We start from the raw sequence: 22,751 nt of genomic DNA, 5'->3' as shown, positions 1-22,751 counted from the left end.
AGATCTCTTGACCCCAGGTCAGTGCTCAGGAGGCTTCATAAGAGAGGGTGATGTGCCATTTACATGCCGTGGCTGAATTGAATTGTTATTTCTGGCATTTGGGACTTCCTTGGAGTTCTCTGTCATTCTCCCTCCCTGGATGGAAGATGCTTAGTTTTTTCATCACTAAGTACTTATCAATATGATGTCATAGCAGATATTACCTCCTCATCAGACTATATCAGACTGCTTTCCTTTTCAGTGGTTAATAAGGAGAGTAAAGGAAGCTTTTGTGGCAAAGAATTTGGTGTTAGGACCAGGAAAGCAAAAGTACAGCTGTATGGCTTAATACTTACTTAAAGAGTAACACTGTGAATAGACCTTATGAAGTAGACTTCAGAGATAATCCATATGGTCTATAAAGTGTCTCCTAAAGACCTTAAATTAAAACTCTGACGTCTTGTGTATTTGGCTTGGCATTAATAAGCTATATATATTAACGGTTGTAATTACTAACAGTGTTGCCTGTAACCTCTACAGGATATTTACTCAAATTTCAAGTGTTAAAGTACCCTTTCAAAAGTCAGTTTTAAAATTTGAACCAATTGATGTTGTCAACAGCCATACCGCCCTGAATGTGCCTGATCTCCTCTGAACTAATTGATGTTTATTTAAAAGCCTTCTCTTGACCTTATAATTTCCATTAAAAGTGAAACAAAGCAGGCAGTTTCTTCATTTACCAATAGATGGCAAGCTCAAGGTCAGAATACATGGGATAAAAGAGAAGTTGAGTAAATAGAAATGCTAGTCAAAATTAAGCCAAGAGAAATGAATAGAGAAGTGGAATTCTCCACGTGGTAATGGTGCAGGTTGAGTGGTCGCATGGCTCGGGAGAAAGATGTGATAGTAGGAAATCCAGCTCACTTGTCCTGCTGGTCAGGTCTTTTAAAGTTTCCATTTGAACTAGCCCAGGGTTCTAGTCTTTAGTTGTGTGGGATCAGAAAATCACATACTAACTCAGCTTTCACTATACTCATCTGCAAATCCAAGTGCCATTTCACATTGGATGGACATTGCAGGGCAGGGGCAGGATGTGACAAGTGCCATCTCTCTGTTTAGCTAACTGCTTGGGAAGCCTGACTGTAATCAGGATCATGATTGGTGACCTTGACTTTACAGCCTGGAGAGTGCATTTTAATGCCTAATAGCACTGAGATGAGATAAATGATAGGGACATGTCTGCCAAGCAAACTCAATGTTCACTGATAACTGGACAAGACAGCTGGACGAAGCTGTGTGGGTACTTGCTGGATTTTTCTATGCTTGATCACCATGCTTCTCAGTTTTCAGACAATACACCCTCCTTTTCTGTCCTCAGATATAAATAGCTCTGACTCTGCAGCAGCATTAAACAGGTAATTATAATTCAACCTTGTCTGAGATGGTGTTCTGACTCCTTAATAGATAAAGCTCCTCGGGTCCATGTTTGCAAGTTGGTTTTCTATCATTTAATTCTCAAAAATGTCAATTCATGCGTTAACATAACCTATATAAAACCTGGGTGCCCTAGTGATCCAGTTGTAGCAAGAAGTCACAGAGGAGCACGGTCTCATTGGCAAAAAGTCATCCCAGTGTCCTTCCTGGATTCTTCTGGACAACATTAGAGGGTTTCATTAACCACAGAAAAATTACCTAAGATTCTCTCTCCCTGATCTTTTAATCTTAATCTCTCAGCCTTTCATTTTCACTCTTGACCTTCAAACTATCTCCACGCCATTTCAGTTCTTTGCTTTTTCATACCTTCCTTTCTTTTCTCTCCTCCCTGCCCTCCCCGATTCCCTTTCCAAGTGAAAACTGTTTAAAATGGCCTGTTGATTGTCATTCTTCAGTACTTTTCCCTTTCTCTCTGATTCTGTTTAGCAAAAGCCTGGGAACTAGCTGGCAGAGAAAGTCACTTAAAATATCAGTGCATTGGGGAGGGACACACAGTCAGTCCCTTCTGGTTCACCCTGGGAAGAGTCAAAGTAGAGTTCTCTTCGTCTAGCAATAGGAAGAAGTAAGATGGCAGCATTTACCATTTCATGTATTTTTCTTTTTCCTCCTCTTACCTAAATTCCAAGCTCTTACTGGCAATTAGTGCCTGGAGTAGGTCCTCTGGTTCCTGCTGTCTGCTGTGCCCTGGGACCCTAGGTATCAGCTCAGGTCGGAATGGAGCTTCGGGAAGGAAGGGAAAAGCCACTTCTCTGCCTCTTTTTGCCCTCCCTGCTTAGCCTCTTCCATGCTCTCCCTTTTTCTCACAAGCTCAGCTGGAGCAACCCCCACCCTATGCCCAGTCACCACCTTGCACTTCCCAATGCCCAGGTGACAGCAGGAGAGGGAGTCTCACCAGCTCAAAGGTGGAGACAGCTCCCTGAACTCCTGGGACACCTGTCTTCCATCAGAATTTTCAACCATCTGAACAGTGTGTGCTCCTTACTATACTAATAGTTTGCAGTGTTTATAGTGTTGCAATGCTTCCAGAAAATGCTTGCCAGGAAAATACATGATTTACAGAAAGACAACAAGAGTGGCTTGCCTGGCCTCCCAGATCATGGAGGGATCTGGAAACCTTCCTAATGGATTGAGATCACTTCATTCCAGATGTCTCTAGAGGGACGTGTTCCCCCTCCCAGTGGTCTGCTACTGTCAGGGACTTACACTCTTCCCTGCAATGTTCACTTCCCCCACCTTTCATCCCACAATGAGCTTTCCATGATTTTTTCCCCCAGAAGTAGCTTTTCCAACTCTGTTCTTGTACGCATAGCAACAGTGATGATCTATCTATTCCATGTTGGTTAATGTCTTCATCATGAGGACTCTTCTGGTTTCATGGATGGATGGCTAATGTGTTTTCAATAATATATTTTGCCACCATTGAAATCATGAGTGTCGATGAAGTTAGTTCCATCGCTCAGCTTCCTAAATTATCTATATTAATAAATCTCCTTTTTGCTTGAACTAATTTGACTAATGTCTGTATTACTTTACAACTGAAAGTGTACCGATAAATAGTGAAGCCTTTTCTGCTCCATCCAAAGAGACCTCCATGATTTCCCCTTTCTCCCTGCTCTGCATGGGCTGTAGATTTGCATTTGAAAGAGGGATACAGACACACACACACCACACACAATTTAGAAATACACATGAGTTCATTATGCAATACTCTCTCTAGGCTTTAGAGATGTATCAGCCCAGATTCTGGTCCTCCAGGAGCTTATGGTTTGATTGATGGAGAAGATGTGTAACTGTGAAGTACTCAAGATACTAACGTGGAAAATCTATAGCCCATGCAGAGCAGGGAGAAAGGGGGGAGTGTGGAGCTCTCTTTGAAGGGAGCAGAAAAGGCTTCACTATTTATCGGTACCCTTTCAGTTGTAAGTGATAAAGACATTAGTCAAATTAGTTCAAGCAAAAAGGAGATTTATTACTATAGATAATTTAGGAAGCTGAGCGATGGAACTAACTTCATGCGTGACTAGATCTTGGGTCCAAATAATGTATTAGGATGCTGTTTTCTCTGTCTTGAAACTTTACTTCTCTCTTTGCGTTGACCATATTTTCTCCAACATAGGTTCTTTTTTTCTATGTGGCTTGGGAAAATTGCCATTCAGATGCATATCATCTCAGCTTAACCCTAGTAAGAAGGGAGAGTTTTTTAAATGCAAATATTTATGCGTCTGACCCTAGAATATCTCTTGTTGGTCCCACTTGGGTCACTGAGCCTCTCCTTAGAGCAGTCACTATTGCAAGGGGATAAGGTAGTATGATTGGCCTAAACTGGTACAGGTCCAAGTCCCGGTGACAAGGATGAGCTGGGGTATTTGTGACTGACCATAACTAGCATTCCCACTAACTCCATTTACAGTGAGTGTAGAAGTGTTCCCAGGGGAAGGAAGACTGGACTGATCAAAACTGACAGGTGGTCACTATAACTTCATTGATATTTAAGCTGTGCTGTCAGAGATGAATAGTGTGTGTCAAATGAATCAGTAAGAGGTATCCATTAGTGTTAGGAGAAGCAGTAAGAGTAAAGGCAGGAAAACATGAGCCCAGCCTAGCAAGTCTCGATACTGCAAGCTCTTATTGAGCTTGGAGCATATGGCTCAGGGGTCACAGCTGGAGATGAGGCTGTGAGACAGGAGCCTCAATGGCCATTGCTTTGTCTTATAGGCAGTGGGGAGACACCTGGGCTTTAGGCAAAGGATGCAGATGGTCAGACTTCAGTATTAAAATGTCACTCTGGCAGTAGTGTGGGAAATGGCTTAGAGAAAGCAAGGCGTGGAGGCAAGATGAGTGAGGAAATGCCTTCAGTAATCCAGATGAAGATGAAATGCAAGCAGCTGAATTCACTGGGGAGTAAAAGGTCCTGATGAGGAACAGTTCCAATGGGCAGGTAAGGAGATAAAGGGGAACGTTAGGGCAGTGTGGAGGCAAAAGATGAGGAAAATGGCAACAGAATCAACGGACGCTGACTTTCAATAAGATGAATGTCTAGGGTGACAGATATCTGAGTTGAGTAGGGTCAGTTTCTGAGATGAAGAACGTAGAAAGAGGAATGGGCCTGAAGGTAGCCAGCGAGGGATGACTGAGAGAGCGATTGCATGTGTTGAATTGGAGGGATGCCCTGAAAGGTTGCTAGTTCAATACGGGGACCTGGGCCTCAAAGTGGAGATGGAACCCAAGAGCTTTGGAGTGGATGAGAAAGAAGGGTCCAAGAGTCACTGGGTTTGTCTTAGTTAAGGGAGGGAGAAATCTGGGAGGTGAGGAGCACAGCTAGCCAGGTGAGGAGCAGAGCTCAGACCTCAGCCATCCATCAGGCCAATGTCAAGGACCAAAGGTGTGTTCCTCAGTGGGGTCCTACTCAAGTTTACCATGATTTGACTTAAACATAATCCTTTTTTTTTTTTTTTTTGGACTTGTACCTAATTCTGAACAGAGGCTGATTGCATTCTTACCTCTTACCCAATTAGGAATGGCTTCGGGACCTAACCCCATCACTGTGCAAGGGACTCATCTAGAAAAGAATCCTCTTCTGCTGTTGATGCCAAACCCAAGGTCTCACTCAGTCAAACACAGATGGTAACATGCCAATGGCACAGTCTGGTTGTGTATGTTGACAACTCTTTTGTTTAGAACTTGAATCCAGTTAGGTGCTTCCTTAGGGGAAATATTAATACAGCCTACATGTTTACTTTTCTTTTACAGGAAAAGTATCCCAACCCCTGTTCATCCTTCCTTTACACCAACGCCAGATTAATGTTTCTAAAATACAATATCATATCAATGCTCTTGCTGAGAACCTTACAAAGATAGGGCAGTGTCTGTACAATACAATTCAGACTTTGTGGTCTAATCATCAATGGCCTAGTCTTAGTTAATCTTTTGATTCCCTCCCAGTTAGATTTTCCTCCTCATTCTTTCTGGAACATGCATAGCACTTCTACTCTTGCTCACATAGTTCTTTTTGCCTTGAATGAGCTGCCCATTGGTTGACATGTACCTATACCCTACCCATTCTTCAAGGACTAACTTGCAACCTATGTCCACCTTGACCATATCAGTTTACAGGGATCCCTGATGAGTCTACTGCTTGAGCATGTACAGGTCCACTACAGAGTCCAGCTGGTGATATTGTTCCCACTCGGATTCACCATTCCAATGGGCAACTCTGGAGTGAGAACTTTGCATATGAGTGAATGCACCGAGGTGGGAATGCCAGGGAAAGTCTTGGAAGTGACAAGATGTGTAGTTAGCACTCAGTCAACATTTGTGATCTGCATCTTGTATTGTAACACACTATATCTTGTTCTGGATTTAAATGTAGGAAAACTGTATATCTTGATAGTCAATAGCGATGAGCGATAAGGTCCAGTAAACTCATCTAGAGAATTCCTGGGACTGGAGATGGCAGCTGGTCCTGGACATTCTTGCCTTGTCATGTGGTGCCTTTCAGATGCTGGTCAGGTGTGCTCTTCCCACTGGGCCTTACTTTCCCCATTTACTGTCATATTATTATCTGTTTTTGGACATGCTCTGAGATTAAGTAGCGTCAATTATGCACCATTTGTTGGAGTCCCTTGGTGAATGATTAAGTTCCTAAGATAGGTCTCACTTTGGCAGGGAGATTCTATCCCTGACTTAGGTATTATATTCTAGTGACTCAAGTTTATGAGCTAATATTTCTTTTTTGTTGTTGTTTTGCAGATTTTTTTATTTGTTCTAATTAGTTATACATGACAGCAGAGTGCATTTTGATTCATTGTACACAAATGGAGCACAACTTTTCATTTCTCTGGTTGTACACAATGTAGAGTCGCACTATATATGCAGTCATACATGTACCTAGGGTAAGGATGTCTGTCTCATTCCACCATCTTTCCTGCCCCCATCCCCCCTTCTCTCCACTCCTTCCCCTTTGCCCAATCAAAGTTCCTCCATTCTTCCCATGCGCTGCCCCACCCCCCATTATGGATCAGCATCCACTTATCAGAGAAAACATTCAGCCTTTGGTTTTTTGGGATTGGCTTACTTCAGCATCCATTTTCCTGCAAATGCTGGGCTGGGGATATAGCTCAGTTGGTAGAGTGCCTGCCTTGCATGCACAAGGCCCTGGGTTCAATTCCCAGCATCTCCCCCCACCCAAAAAAAGAGCTAATATTTCTTAAAGTCTCTTCATTGCGTGGAAAATGTTGGCTTTAACACACATGATTAGGACATTGATTTCAACAGCTGTGGTGCAGTCACATCGCAGAAACATGGCGTTCCATGAAAGAAAAGCTTCCATCCATGGAATGGGTGGCCAGACTTTGGCATCCTTGTCTTCCCCAGGAAGACAGTGCTGTAATGTCTTCCTGCATCTGTGAGCAAAGGAGAATGGTCCAGTGCTGTACATGGCTCAATAAATCCTCCTGTACACGTTAGAAGCCAAATATAAACAAGCAAGCTCTCATAGGGGAAGGCCTTTCTATTCTTATGAACCACATTCCTGTGATGTTTGTTGTCTGCACTGGAGAAGGGTGGAGGAAAAAAAAAAATATGCAGTATATGCTGTAGTGGAAAGGATGTGGGAATGCCAGGGAAACACATCCCTTTAAAACCAGTTTCTAGGCAATAATTACCTCCCGGAAGCAAACATGTGCAATAGGAATATTAGCAAATAACGATGATTGAGTGCTTACGGTGTGCCAGGCCTTGTTCTAGTCCTTTTGCATATATCCTCTCATTTAATCCACATCTCAACCGTATGGCTTGGGTAGAGTTGTTATCTCTACTTGATGTAGAAGAAGACTGAGACCCAGGGAAGTGAAAGAACTTACCAGAAGCCACACAGGTAGCAAATATAGAGCTGGAGGCAAGCAGTCAGGTTTCAGATTCATACTTGCCAAAATCTCAGGGAGCCCCACCCCCAAGAAACGTTCCCCTCCATGGCTCCTTTAAGCAAAGATCAAAGATAACTTCTCTCATTTACATTGTTTGGTATGCCTCACTGGATAATCTGTCCTACCAAATTTGAAATTGCAGCATATTATTTATGTATATAATTTTGCTAAAAGAAATCTGACCCTGGGGTCCTCCTGCCCTTGTTTAATTCCCTCCTGTTCCCAGTTTGTAACAACCTGTGTCTTTTGGATTGAGATTTTTATTCTTTGTCTCCAAATTAACACTGCACAGCACAGGGCTGTGTGCGTGTGCGTGTGCGTGTGTGGAAACCGCCTTTTCTTCTGGATTAAATCGTTGCAGTCTGGCTGAGTGAGGAGAATTTCTCCCACTGGCCAAGCCCACCGCAGACATGTTAGGAGAAGGCTGCTGCCTGCAACACACCCAGCAACGGTGGGGCAGGTGACGCTGCGTGTGTGCCCAGCATCTCTTGGAAGTGTCTGCACAGATGTGTGCCGCTCCTGCTCCTGCTCCCTGCCTTCACATTCCTAGAGCCAACACCCACCCACTCTGACAGCCTCTCTCTCTCTCTCTTTCTCTCTCTTTCTCTCTCTCTTTTTATTTTCAAGGAAAAAAGAAAGCGACAGACGGAAATAGAAGGCAAACGACAGCAGCTCGACGAGCAGGTACTCCTGCTGCAGCATTCCAAGGTAAGCGGCTGATCCCAGGAACCTGTGCCATTATTAGCCATGCAGATCACACTCGGGAGAGCTGGGCAGAGCCTGCCCTGCCGCCAAGGCGCTGCAACGGCTGAACCAGCCTTTTTCATTCAATCGGGAAACCATCTCTTGGCTTTTCTTGTGGATTTCTGAGATTCAGGGCATCGTCACAGCATTCTGATTTCTGCAAGCCTCAGATCACAGTGTGCATGTGGATGGGGTGCAGGGTGGTGTGTGCCTGTGAAATGTGGTGGCTATATATAGACATTGGAAGAGCAGACTCCACATGGTCCGGGGCTGCTTCTCCTGTGCCTTTGCTCAGAGGTTCCAAATGCACTTTTTTTAAAAATTAAAAATGTTAATATCTTTCTTGACACGGAGCAAAGGGAGATAAAGCCCTGGGATCTGAGAAAAGAACAACACTGTGCATTGCAGATTACTCTTCTATTTTATTTCTACTTTAGCAATTTTACAAGTGTTCTGTTAAAATGAGCAGTTGGCCAAAAATGGCTTTTTGATTTATTTGTCTGGATTGGGTCTCCCTTGCACCGTAATAAAAAGAAAGAGGGAGAGAAAGAGCTGTTTTATTTATTTATTTCTCTCTAAAACATAATGCTCTTAAGCATCATAATTGATTACAGCCCAGGAGAAAGCTCTGTCACTGTCACAGGGACTCCACTGGTGGCTGAATGTTGCTTTACTCATGTTCAGAGGATAAAGTGACCACATTCCATGGCCATCTACAAGTGGATGCTTGCTTTTGACTGCTCCTGGGCTTTTTTAAAGGAAGACCTTCTGCTCCAGAGAAGTTGCCATGACCTTGTGTACATAGAATTGCTTTGCTCGGGGGCTGGTTGGGAAGGTGGTGCTGAGTCTCTGGGCGATGCAAAGTAGGGATTATTTGGACATTTTTAAAACAAAGTGAACCTTCATGGTTGCATTTCCTATTCCTCTCTAGAAAACAGGGTTGTGCTAAATGAATCCTCAAAATGAGACTCATGAGCAAGCTGGTGGGTGATTTCAAAGAGCAGCATGACCTATATCTGCTTTGCATGCTTATCAGTTTACTAGTAACTTGAACCAGAGAATTGTGCTTAAAAGGGAGAAACGCAGCATGATACTGAGAATGCTGTCCATTGTGAAAATCCATTTTCAAGTAAGGGCCTGACAAGATCCATATGTTGTTACTCTTTCCTGACAACATTCCCAAGGGAAGATTGAGACTAAAACTAGTATCCTCTTCTTCCAGAGAGGGGGACTTAAAACACTGATAGAACAGAGTGAGTTGCTCAAGGTCAGTCTGGACAGGGCAGGATCTGTAGTTCAGAATACAGTCAATTAGTCAATTCACTTCGGTAAGAGGCTAACATGTACTAAAACCTCTGTGAACTCTTGGTGAAAAGGTGAGCTGAGCCCAATGGGTCAGAGAGGCTGATTTGACTAGATAGCCTCTCTCCCCTCCAGCTTCAGGCTCATCTCTGCTCTCGCATTCTTTGAATCCAAAATCAGGCAGTGAACATACGTCATAAGACCAGGTTCCTTTTATCCCATTCTCATCTTTCTGGGTGCAAAACGAGATACCAAAGACTCATTCATTGCCTATGTCCATCACAGTGTTAGAATGTTCTATCCATTCTTCATCTGTGCCTCCATTGATCTGTTGATCCGTCAGCTACCCATCCATCCAGTCAACAGAAAGAATAGTAAAAAGGCCTGAGTTTTGTGTGAGTAAGCAATGAGGTTCTTTCAGGGGCTTGGAAACAAGGGAATCAGATAGTTCTTCCTGAGTTTGGCTATCTAGGGGTGCACCCAGCACGTTATCAAGAAGTCTGGAGTGGGAGGACTAGAGGTGACTGAATCCAGTTAAGTGGAAACCAGTGCATTGTCTTGTCTTTTCTCTGGGGAAAGCTCGTATGAACATAATGAGGATGGATTGTTAGCCTTGAACAATAAAAAGGAGAGCTTAGAGGTTCCAAAGGTGACCGTGTGTCTTGTACCAGCTGGAGAGAGACCCCCAGCTCTGAAAGGTCCTGGGCTTCCGTGCCTGGGGAGAAAGGGTTGCTGGCAAGGCCAGAGGTGTCATAGGCCTCACTGTGGCCCAGGGGACGCCTCCCTCCTGGTTCTGCCACTCTTTGATCTGAGTCCATCCTCCTTAAAATAGTTGCATTATTTTGATAGAAGGAAGAGAGGGCCTGATGGAGGGATGAGGTCACTTCAGACACCAGAAAGGAATGGGTTCCACTTCAAATCATTTGACTGTTGACTGAACTTGACTAGTGTGAGTCATCTTCCCTGGAATCGTTAGGTTTCCAGCTTGGTGGCCTCACCCCTGGATGGAAGGAGATTCTCTGGGGTTGTATTTCCTCCTCCGGGAGCCTCAGAGGAGAGCCAGCCAGCTCTGTCCTGGCAGTACAGCAGCCTGGGAACCTCTTATCTATCCTCTATGGTAGTATTTTTTGAATACCCAGCATGTGCCTGATACTTTAAATGCCTGTCCTCAATAGTGACCACCAGGTGGATGTTGGTCTCCCCATCCCACAAGTACAGAAATACATCCATGAGGTCAAGTAATTGGCTCAAGGACACAGAGACTGTAAGCAAGGGAGCCCAGGCTGAACCCTAGGACTGTCTGCTTCCAAAGATCAGGTTCTTCCCAGGACACTCTTCTCTTCCAACTGTTTCCTTATGATGATTTGCTTAGAAAGATGCCAATGGCTGTCACCACTCTCTTTTCACTCTAACTATATTTCTGTGGGCTCCAGAAAGTTTAGACCATGTGGAGACTTGTCACAGTGATTATTGTAGGTTTCTTAAGTAGAAAATATTAGGAAATATGTCAGTAATTACTACTAATTTCACTAATTTTGTAAAATCCCAGATGCTCTTGAAGGGAAAAAAAATATTCAAGTACAAAGAAAAATGGAAAACCATTAGAGTTTGGTTTCCTTTTTATTTAGACGTAATTCTTATATTCTTCATATAATTCTCATATTCCATATATGTAAATCACATATGAGAATTATATATGAGAATCAAGTAGTCTATGGACACTTCTTGTCATGCAGTGAGATATGAATTATTTAGAAAGATTCACTGGTCTCTTGTCAAAGCAAATAAATAGAATACAAGGCACATAGTTTTGATATTTTGATGTTTGTTTTATATATTTGCTCATTGCAATATTTAGGCATATACAGTAGCTTCAAGGAGTGGAATATCATTACTTTATACATGTGAGCAAACTCCTTAATGCAAAGAAGGACCAAAGTATGAAATGTTAAAACATGAGCTGCTACACCACAGTGATTAGGAAACCTTGAAAATATTTTAGTTTCTGGCCAAATTAAACTTAAGACTTTTTCCCTTTCCTTCTCCTTCATTCCTTCTTTTCTTTTTCTTTTAGTGGTGCTAGAGATTGAACACAGGGCCTCCTACCTGCTAAGCAAATACTCTGCCACAGAGCTATATCCCCAGCCCTTTTTATTTTATTTTGCAACACAGTCTTGCTAAGTTACCCAGACTGGCCTTGAACTCGTGATCCTCCTGCCTCATTCTCTTGAGTAACTGGGATGACAGGCATGCACTATTGTACCCAGCCTCAGATTTCTTTTTAGAAGATGCCTAGCTCTGTTTAGTAACTAATACTTATGATGTAGGAATTCCCAAGAAACACAAATAGAACCAGTAAGCAATTTTGATTGCTGGATTATTCTTGCTTATTGTAAAAGGAAGAAATGTGTGGTCATTGCAAAAACTCAATTTAAACGTATAAGAACATACCTAGATGAAAATATCAACTGCATCTTCCCCACCTAGATATAACCCACATGGGGTGTATGCTGCTATCCTTTCCCTGCAAGGTACCTTTATAGATTAAGATATGCAACCCTTGTCTACAGGCCTTACCAGCCATTAGTAAAATGAGATCATATTAACATCAGAGTCCTCGTTACATTAACCTTTACCTCTATTTTGATTTTTGCATGTGGATTCCTTTAAATTCCCATACAAAAATTTATGATTTTTTTGTGAAATTACAACAAACCTTGTTTTACTTCATGCTTTCTGACTTGGATGTCATCCTTGGAAGATTTTCCATCTCAAACATTTACCTATGAGATTTCTTATACTTCAGTAGTTTTAACCCACCTAGAACTTATTTCCCCATAAGGTATGAGGTAAGAATCTACATTTCCCTCATCATGAGCCACTTGTCTCAACTTGATTTACTGATTAATTCATCCTTTCCTTCCCTGATTTAAATGTCGTCTATATCACATACTCCCTTACTCTCAAGTCCACTGTTTATGGATTCTTTTGTTCTCTCCCTGTGCCCATCCGGGGGCCGGTGCTATTCTTGCTTAATCCCCACGGCTCTTTAATATTGAGATATTTCATAAGGCAAGAGCCATCAACATTCTTCTTTTGAAAAACTGTCTTGGTTTTTTATTCCATGGAAACAATTATTTATTGTTTATTGTTTTCATAATAAGACTTGTGATCATGTGAGTTTTTTTTAATAAATCAACTACAGTGTTACATTAGAGAAGACTGAATTTAATATTCCCTTTTGCCTCTTGGTTGAAGGGCCAGAGATTTGTCTATTTTATTGGGCTGTTTAAAGTCCCAGCACAGAGTGTGAGCTCTGTAGTGCTGCAACCTGTGCTCCGTGGGGACTTTCACGTTTGTAAAGGTTTGTCTGACACCGTCAGAACTGTCAAAATCAAATTGCTAATATTGCAGCTTCAATACATAAGCTGCCTTTGAATGATTTATTCATGAGCAGGGAACCCCAACTAGAGTTTTCTCCTAACCCAAGCTATGAAAATGGTGGTTATATTTTAAAGGCCACAGTCTTTTCTGTAGAGACAACTGAATGGGAAAAAGATGAAGGGCTGAATCATGACCCTGTGAAATATTTATTGTCAGCCCACCAAGGTCATTTGCTGAGCTGGCCTAAGGCATCGGGAACATTGCTGCAAAGAGTCTTTTGCTATTTTGAACTTTTGGCACTAATTTGAGACTTTTCTTGGTTATTAGTACATGTGAAAGAATGATTTTGAATGTAAATATTCAACAGATAAGCATAGCTCACCATATAAAGGAACTTTACATCTTTTCCTTTTTCCCATCAGGTGTCCTCTGGCCCCACAAACAGTTTGAATGGAGGTGAAACTCTCTTTCTTCTTTCAGGAGTCTTGGGTTGGCATCTCCCTATGTCAAGGGAATCATTTAACAAAATTGCAGAACTAAACCAAGATCATATAAGGTGGCACAAAGGAGGAAGAAAAGAATAAAAGGGTTAGGAGAGAGGGGAAGAGGTAGGGGCACAAGAAAATGATTGAAAATGCAAACACAACTTTTGCCTCACCCTGAGTTTAACCCGATTAACCCGATTCCAGCCATCATCCACTGTGGCAGCCGATGTTAGCTTTAGCCAGATTACAGGTGAATAGTGGGGTGAAAGGCAAAACATGAAAGTTCCAGAATGAAACACAGATGAATATTTTTATAGTGCAGCGGTGAGGAAGTCTTAACGCCTGACATCAATGCCAGAATTATGAAAGATGGATTGCTAAACTTGATCAAAAAATAGACACTTGTGAGTCCTGATTTGTCTCTGACCTTCACACCTGCCCCACCCACCTGCTCCAGACACTTCTCACTGTTTGCTTAGGTCACCTTCAAAAGTGGCTTCAGGCTGGGCAAGGTGGCACATGCCTGTAATCCCCGTGGCTCGGGAGGCTGAAGCCAGAGGATCACGAGTTCAAAATCGGCCTCAGCAAAAGCTGTCTGTAAATAAAATACAAAATAAGGCTGGGGATGTGGCTCAGTGGTCAGATACCCCTGATTCATTCCCCCATACCCCACCCCCCAAAAAGTGGCTTTACATCAGTTACCTTATCTGTACATGAGAAAGATTGGGTTAATTCATCTCAAAGGCCTTTTTTAGGTGTATTAGTTGAGGATTTTTATGTTTGTTAAAATGCAGCGTGAAGGCATGGCTGTTCAGAGTCATTCCTTCAGCAGGTGCTTACGACCAGCTGCAGCCTCACAGTCAGTCTCACAGATGAATGAAAAATGCATCACTGACTGCAAGGGACTGAGGGATGGGGTTGGTTATCAAGAAGGAAATGCTATTGGAGAAGCTGGAAAGTAGTTATCCAGGTTAGGGAGAAAGGCAGTGGTGCCTCCCGATTTTGTTAATCTTATTTGGGTGCTTTTTGGCGCTGAGGATTGAACCCAGGGTCTCATACATACTAAGCATATGTTTTACCACTTAACTACACCCCACCCCTACACACACACACACACAAACACACGTGATTCCTGGGTGAGGCAGGATAGTAAAGTACACCCTGTGGCCAATCACTTTAGCAGTACAGTTAGCAATCACTTATATATGAACAAATTACATGTCTTTAAATCTGTATTGGAAAATTACAGGTCAGTTGCTATAAATTTGTCTCTCTGTGCTGTAAGAATGACCAACAGATCTCTGTAATGATTTATAATTAAATGATTTATAATTAAATGGCAACACACACACACCCCAGTAAAAGCCATGGCTGGCTTTACACGCTCTGCTGATGCATTGCTAACAAAGGGTCCATTCTGGACATGCAGGGTTTCTAGACCAAACTGTGCATCTGGCAGGGTCACCACGGTGATGAATGAGTGAATCAGAACCATTAGGGAACTGTAAATTACTGTTACTAAATACTGGTAATTTAAAAAACTCCTTGCATAGGCTCATAATAAGCAGCCTGCAGTCCAACAGAAATATGAGAGTCTATGGAATTGTGCAAGGTTTGCTCACTAGAGCTACAAAAAGTTTGCTCTGAGTCTGCCTGCCCTGACTGTTGGCCTTTACCCTGCTCATCCTACTTAATCAGACTAAAAAAATTTTTTTGAAAATTTTTTAGTTTTCAATGGACCTCTATTTTATTTGTCTGTTTTTATGTGGGGCTGAGAATCAAACCCAGTGCCTCACACATGCTAGGCAAGTGCTCTGCCACTGAGCTATAATCCTATCCCCTCCCCCACCACCGCAAATTTCTTGACAGAGGTGATGCTAAGGAATTAGGGAAGCTAGTCCTCACTCTGCCTTGACTGATCTCTTAGCTTTTACTCCTTTTGTTCCTTCACTGGCCTCTGTTACTGGGAAGAATCTGTCATGTGCCCTGAGTCCTCATAGGGACTGCATAATACATTATGCAAGGTGAGGTATGTTTTTAATAATGTTGGGGACCACTGCTAGGGAGGTTTCGGAGTCATTAAAAAGTTTTTAAGAAGAGACACAACATAGGTTAGTTTTTTAAAAGAACACTTTAACTTGGACTAGACAGTGGATGATTTAGGAAATTTTACCATGAAGTTGTAATTGCATAGAAAAAAAAGGTCCTTTTTTTAGAGACTCATACTGAAATATTGATGGGTGAAATGTCATGGTGTTTGATATTTACTTTAAAATGCTTTGGTGAAAAACGTGGGAAAATATGGCATAATGTTTATAATTCCTTAATCTAGATGAGATCGCATGGGTATTTATTATACAGTTCACTTGATTTTTCTTTTTAATAATAGAAAATAGACACCACTCAGGGCCACACTTTCTCCAGATTAGAGTGTGGATGGTTCTGTACTGTGTCCCTGCTCAAATGTAACCTATCAATAAGCCTTTTGGACCCACCCTATAAATATAGCAACACCCTCCATATCCCTCCCCAACCCTTGCATTCCCTAGCAGCCCCATCTGGGGGAAAGTAGGTACACTGATGTGTGTGTGGGTGTGTGTGAGTGTCTATTATGTGTATATAAAATGTTTGTTGTCTCCTGACTAAAGTAGAAGCTGCAAAAGGACAGAGATTTGTTTTGTTTTAGCAGCCAGAATAATGCTGGGCATGTGGTGGGTTCTTAGCAAATATTTAACAGAATTTTTTAAATGTGGAAATAAATCTCTCTGGCGACCCGCTGGAGGTTGGGCTGGAGGGAAGTGGGGAGCCAAGTCAGTGAGGAGGTGAAGGCAGCGATCCAGGTGGAGCTGATGAGGGGCAGAGCTAAAACGCCATGCCCTGCTATGGAGAGCAGGATGTGGATGGAAAGGTGTCATCTTGTCTGTTATCCTCCCTCATTCCCACAGTCCAAAGTGCTTCGGGAAAAATGGCTGCTGCAGGGTATCCCCGCTGGAACTGCCGAAGAGGAGGAAGCCAGGCGGCGGCAGTCTGAGGAGGATGAGTTCAGAGTCAAGCAGCTAGAGGATAACATCCAGAGGTAGGTGGTTTGCAGCCCTGGGGCCCCAGGCTGAGGTTGGTCGTGCAGGGACCACTTCTTGCCTCTAGGGGGCCTTTCCCCATGCGGTCACTTTTCCCAGCGCTTTAGAATTACCTTGCTTCAGAGTTCGTAGGGTGTCCCTCAACTTCCCCCATGACCCAGTGTTACTGCTCAGAGTACTGAGTATTGTATTGGGGTGCAATACGGTAAGTACAGTGATGTCTTCCTGGGCCAGTGAGGTGTTGCGAGTACCTTGCCCTTTTGCAGATTGCCCCATTTTGAGTTCTTTTATCAGCTTTTGTCTTTTTCCTCCTGGGATGAGGCTGTCAGCAGTTATTGCCCCAGCAGGGGGTCTGTTTGCATATTTGCTACAGGAGATCAATTTGAAATGGTAGCTAAGGGTCTTGGGGTTGAAATGAAGACTACCTAGGGCAGGGCAAGTGAGGGTGCATCTGTAGGTAGGTTGTGTGCCTGGGCTCCTCCAGTCCGTTTTGCATTATCCACTTGTGCTACTCCGAGGGCTGGTTGCTTTCTTTATGGATCTCATTTCATTCTGGGAGACAGGTGACCTGCTTGTGACTTCTGGGTATCCACGAGTTGAAATGTACGCTTGCACTTGGGAACTATTGCAATCATGGGTCTCGATAGAGAACCCCAAAGACATACTTCAGCTTCTGTCCCCATTTTGCTTGATCCTAATGTCCCCTAAACAGCTTTCAGAGTAGCTTGGCTAAACTTTATATGTGTGGGAAATAGGCCAAGAAAAAGTTGGTGTGTACATGTATGCACATACACACAAGCATATATACACACATGATACATATATACACATTTTCTTAGAATACAAAAAAGGTTATGGCTGAACTGTTACCAGCCATTTATGCAATATGTACTTATATATAAGAGAAAGAGTAGGTGTTGTTATTGGCAGAAGGCAGGGGAAAAAAAACGAAGACAGATTTGTGAAATAGGAATAAAATTAGTTTTATGAACTTTTCGAACAAAATTAGCCACTTCATTGTGGCCTGAGCCTGAATATGTTGTCATCATGGTCCAGTAGGTATTAAATCTTATCTGCAAACTGAGCCATGCCATATGGAGGCCAGATTTTTAAAATGACTCAGTTTTGGCTGAATGACCATTGAAATGAGGTGTAATATTAGGGACAGGTTTACTATTCGGGTGGGCATGATCATACTCAGAAAGATAAAGGAAATCTCTTTTTACCTTTGAGGATAAAGAACTCACTCAGTGCATGAAGACAAACTGTTTGAGCTCATTTAAGAGTTGGATGTCCAGGCCAGAAGGAATTAGATCACAATAAACTAAAGGGGTGGGTGCTTAGGCCCAGATTCAGGGAACATTTTAGCCCCTGTACTGGCCTTGCCAGGCATTAGCCAAACAGGAATTGGGTGCTAGGGATGAGCTGTGTGCCCAGAGCAGGGCCGCTGTGGGCATCATCTCCTGAGGACTTTCTTCCTACCTCAGAGTCAGTTTTTGCTTCCCCTCATCTTGCATCTTCTCTACCACAGGCCCAATAACCCTTATCCAAAATGCTTACCCAGAAGTGTTCAGATTTGGGATTTTTTAAAGTTCTGAAATATTTGCATATACATAATGAGATATCTAGAGGATGGGACCCAAGTCTAAACTCAAATTTTATTTATGTTTTGTGTATACACCTTATACTCATAGACTGAAGGTGATTCCATACAATATTTTTAATAATTTTGTGCATGAAACAGTTTAGTGTACATTGAATCACCAGAGGTCAGGTATGGAATTTTCCACTTGTGATGTCATCTTGGTGTTGAAAATGATTCAGATGCTGGAGCATTTTCAATTTTAGATTTTCAGATTAGAGATGCTCAACCTGTACAGCCTTCAGCATCTTTAGTCCCAAGGGAAGAAAGGATCTCCTCTCCCTCTTCCTGTAGAGGTCACTTGGTCCCCTATGACACCTGCCTAGAGTGGGGCAGAGTTGACTGTAGGGCTCATGGTAAACGTAGACACCCTGCAGTTACAGAATCTGTGGGATTGGCTGCAGACCCTGCAGGCTTCCAATTTTAGCTAAGTGGCTCTAAACTGCAGGTTGGATGTGTCTACTCTTATTTTCTCTTCATTGATAGGTTGCTGTTATTCTGTTTTTATGGCAACAGAAGCAAGGCCTATGCTCAGAACAGTCTATACACCCTTAGCTAACGCAAGTCCATGGTCAAGCCCACAATCCAGGGAAGGAGACAGACAGCTTTTAGTGGAAGAAACACAGATCAGAAAAGGGTGAAGAATGGGGGTGAATATTTCTGCCTTTGATACATGATGGTTGAAGTGAAAACTGTTAGGGAGAACCGAGCAGCCTGAGGGAACTGTAGAAAAGCCAGTTAATAAGAAAGAAGACACACTCAAACAACTCAATAGTACAGAGGGAAGGAAGAGGAAAGTAGACAGAAAATGAGTGGCTTTGGGATCAGTTTCAGAATTTGATCATTATATAATGGGAATTTCAGAAACTATCTAATTGGATGTAGCAAGATCACTGAATAAAGGAATTTCAAAGGAAACTTTCTTTGTTTGAAGCAAAATATTAATTGGTAGATGTTTTGGTTGGAGCCTGCTAGTCTAAGTCACTTGCAAGCAATAAATTAAATACTCCTAAAGAGACAGAAACTGCTTTCAAACTGTAAAGTATCTGAGTCCAGTTATTCCCTGAAGGTATTTCAGTCCTCATTGTTGAACCAACAGTAGATTGAAGAAACTGAAGGAAGAACAGAGAATAGTAATCAAAGAACAGGTAAAATTCCCACAAGGAAAGATTAAAGGAAATTTGTGCATGAAATCATTTAGAAAAAGAAAAAATGATAGTTACCTAATGCAGAACTTCCAGTACATCTGGGGTTTGTCTTTATCTCTGGACCATTTCAAATATGATAAAGATAAATTTGCATGCTTTCAAATAAAGTATGCGAATTTTCACTAAGACGTATGTCTGTTTCCCTAAATACCTTCAAGAAAAAAGAACATAACCACCTTTCTAATTCTAAGATGCCTTACAGTTAATCAATAGCTGCTCCAGAAGAGCCAGGTTCATGGACCTGTTCTCTTCTGAAATGTCATTCCTACCTGGGTGTTTGCCTTGATGTAGAGAATGTTGTCTCTCTTCCAGAACTATTGTTTGTGATTCTTGGATTTTCAGGGCAACCCAAGAAGAAAGATAGAAGGAAAAGAGGAAGGAAGGAGGGAAGGAAAATATAACTAGAATATTAAAGCCCGGGCATTGGAATTACCTGGGGAGCTTTTAAAACATAAGGATTCCCAGGTCTCATTCAGTGACCCATGTAAGGAGCCCTAGAATCCGTGCTTTTTCAAAAGAGTACTCTGATAATTCTGATGTGCATTCAGGTTCAAGAACAATTGCTGCCAAAAAAAAAAAAAAAAAAAAAAAAAAGAATAAGCTGTAAAGGAAATCCCATCTTAATACTTAAGTAAAACCCTGAAGGAGAGGAAGTAAGTAGTATTTATAAGGAAATCAATAACACACACAGGATAAAGAAGGACAACCCTGACCCTTGATTTCAAACTGATTGTGGGCCTTCCTGCTTTGATTCAAGGAAATTTGAAACCCACTCTCGGAATTCCTGGAGGTGAGAAGAGTTCTGGCAGAGAGCTAAGTCCCCTCCTCCCCACGATGGAGCCCAGCTTCCATTTGAACTTGATAAGAAGCAGCCTTGGTTTACCAGGCTCAAAATGATACAGGTCAGGAAAGCTGGTCACTCACCAAAGACCAAAAACCTCTTACCATTTTTTGGAGATTTTTGGCTGAAATTCAAAGCAGTTTCCAAAGTGGCTGGAAAGGCAGAAGAGAAGCTGGTCACCACAGTGGAGTAATAGATCATGATTCTTCTGCTCCGTTTTCTCCTGGGTAATGTCAGCAGTATATTTTTGGCTTGCTGGAAACCAGAGGTAAGAGAGGCTAAATTAGATCCAAATTGTTGAAAGCCTCTGGGCGTGATGGCATACACCTATAAAATCCCAGAGGTCTGGGAGGCTGAGGCAGGAGGATTGTAAGTTCAAAGCCAGCCTTGGCAACTTATCAAATCCCTAAGCAACTTAGTGAGATCCTGTCTCAAAAAATATAAAGGTTTAGGGATGTGACTCAGTGTTTAAGTGCCCCTGGGTTCAATCCCTGGCACCAAAAAAAAAAAAAAAGAAAAGAAAGAAAGAATTATTGAAAGCAAAATCTATTTACCTTAAATTTTTTTTTATGTTGACATCTATTGTATTTCCCGTTGGTGGACTACTATATTGAGAAAGTCCAAGGGGTCATTTCTGGATTGGGCCCATTGCCTACCATTATCCATGTCCTCAGTGTATGTGATGGAGCCCTGGGGGCTGCACACAAGCACATAGTGATGCTCTTGGAGGCTTTAGCAATCAGATCCACACAAACCTTGTCTAATTCACATCTACTCCAATCAGCACATCTTATTGCTCGTCTTGTGATATTCTTCACTTAAGATTCTATTTCTAATTTCTTCAGGTTTCTTTTTGGAGGGTGGGTCCTGGGAATTGAACTTAGGGCCACTGGGCCACTGAGCCACATCCCCAGCTCTATTTTATATTTTATTTAGAAACAGCGTCTTACTGCGTTGCTTAGTGTCTAGCTTTTGCTAAGGCTGAGTTTGAACTCTCAATCTTCCTGCCTCAGCCTCCCGAGCTGCTGGGATTACAGGCGTGTGCCACCACCCCCTGTTTTTCATTAGTTTTTATTCAAGCATTTAACATACAGTTTTCTTAACTTTCTTTGTTTAGTAACAAATATGGGAAAAATTTGTCCCCCTACTTTGCCTTTTGAAATTACCCTAGTGAAGATAAGAAACCTCATAGAGTACTAAGTTAAAATGAAATGAGCAGTCACAAAGCCAGGGTGTTAATTCTAGCTCTGCGTGTAATTTACTGTGTGACCTTGGGCCCAGGTCTCACTCTCTCTGATCTCGGTTTCCTCATCTCTCAGAATCTTCTAGGCCTCATATTCTGAGGTTCTCTAATTTTAGGACTTGACTGGAAATCTCTTCTCTGAACAAATACCCTGTCGTAGAAGGCAGTGGTTTAGAATGCAGGTCAAAATTGGGGAAAAAGTTGGCTTCTTGGAGAAACAAAAGCCCCATGTGTAAGGAACTGATTCCTCACAGAGATGGCTGATTCATCTGAACAGCTGTCAGTTCTAAAATATGTCACATCAAATATTCATTGAATAGAATACAGAAGTCCCCGTTGTTAACCCAGAGAAGAACATGCAGCATTTTTATTCAAATTTAAGATACAAGTGGACTGGTCCATTTCTGCTTCTGATTTCAGACTGTCTGAGGGCCTCTGTTGGCCTCTGGTGGATATCAAAATTCACTCAATTTTCTACATTATTAAGAGGCTCACAGCAGAAGACAGGTGACATCGGGCATACTCATGTGTATGTTATTTTATGGGATTTGGTCACTCACAACTGTTCTAGAAAAATCAGCCATGGAAATCACAGAAGACACTGCTTGGGAGTCATTGTGTTCCTTGCACTGGCTATTTTTAACTCCATAATATGCTGTTCTCTCACAGCAGGGCGTGGAGAAGTCCAGGCTGACATCCCACATCTGTGCACTCCCAGCTTGGGTCCCCATCCCACACTCAATTTGGCAATCCAGCCTAGTTATAGTTTCCACTTTCCCTCTATCAAAATAAAACTGTGTGTACTGTATACACTATAAACTGTGCAGTGATATCACTGTACTGTATGATATTTATTGGTCTCTTATTCTGTACTGGGTACTGGCCTAGACTCTTTGCCTCCATTTAATTCATAATGTTCTCAGTGAAGCCTCATAACCCTCCCCCAAGGTGGGGATTGATGATGATGGTGGCGGTGACAATGATGATGGCAATTATGAAATATGGGACGGACCCCTCGTAAACCTACTAATAAGTAAAAGAAAAATACTTGAACTCAGTTCTGCCTAATTCCAAAGCACGTTCTCAAAACTCCCAACAGACATTATTTTAAGCTAAGTGTTTGGGAACCTGTGATATTCAGTGAAATGACACCAGAGTTCACTCCTTGGTCCCTATGAATTTCTTTTATTATTATTATTTTTTTTGGTACCAGGGATTAAATTCAGGAGCACTCAACCACTGAGCACCATCCCCAGCCCTATTTTGTAATTAAATTATTTAGAGACAGGGTCTTACTGAGTTGCTTAGTGCCTCACTTTTGCTGAGGCTGGCTTTAAACTCCAGATCCTCCTGCCTCAGCCTCCAGAGCCGCTGGGATTACAGGCATGTACCACTGCACCTAGCTCGCAAATCCCTCTTCATGAAACA

At 42.3% G+C, this 22,751-nt stretch overlaps 1 protein-coding gene and 1 non-coding gene across 4 annotated transcripts in view; both read left to right on the top strand.

Annotated features, from left to right (window-relative positions):
- Positions 1–22,751, top strand: part of Palm2akap2 (PALM2 and AKAP2 fusion) — a 456,764-nt gene that overhangs the window by 187,757 nt on the left and 246,256 nt on the right. For all 3 annotated transcript variants that reach the window (XM_048783227.1, XM_015492211.2, XM_048783228.1), the window contains exons 3-4: positions 8,025–8,105; positions 16,258–16,388. In XM_048783227.1, the coding sequence (XP_048639184.1) occupies positions 8,025–8,105; positions 16,258–16,388 (212 nt within the window). The remainder of the gene's footprint in view (positions 1–8,024; positions 8,106–16,257; positions 16,389–22,751) is intronic.
- Trnaa-ugc lies at positions 6,580–6,652 on the top strand. The gene has a single exon. It is a non-coding gene; the product is annotated as a tRNA-Ala (tRNA).

The sequence above is a fragment of the Marmota marmota genome, unplaced genomic scaffold, assembly GCF_001458135.2.
Source record: "Marmota marmota marmota unplaced genomic scaffold, marMar, whole genome shotgun sequence".
Lineage (NCBI taxonomy): Eukaryota > Metazoa > Chordata > Mammalia > Rodentia > Sciuridae > Marmota > Marmota marmota.
This window is presented reverse-complemented; position numbering and strand designations above follow the sequence as displayed.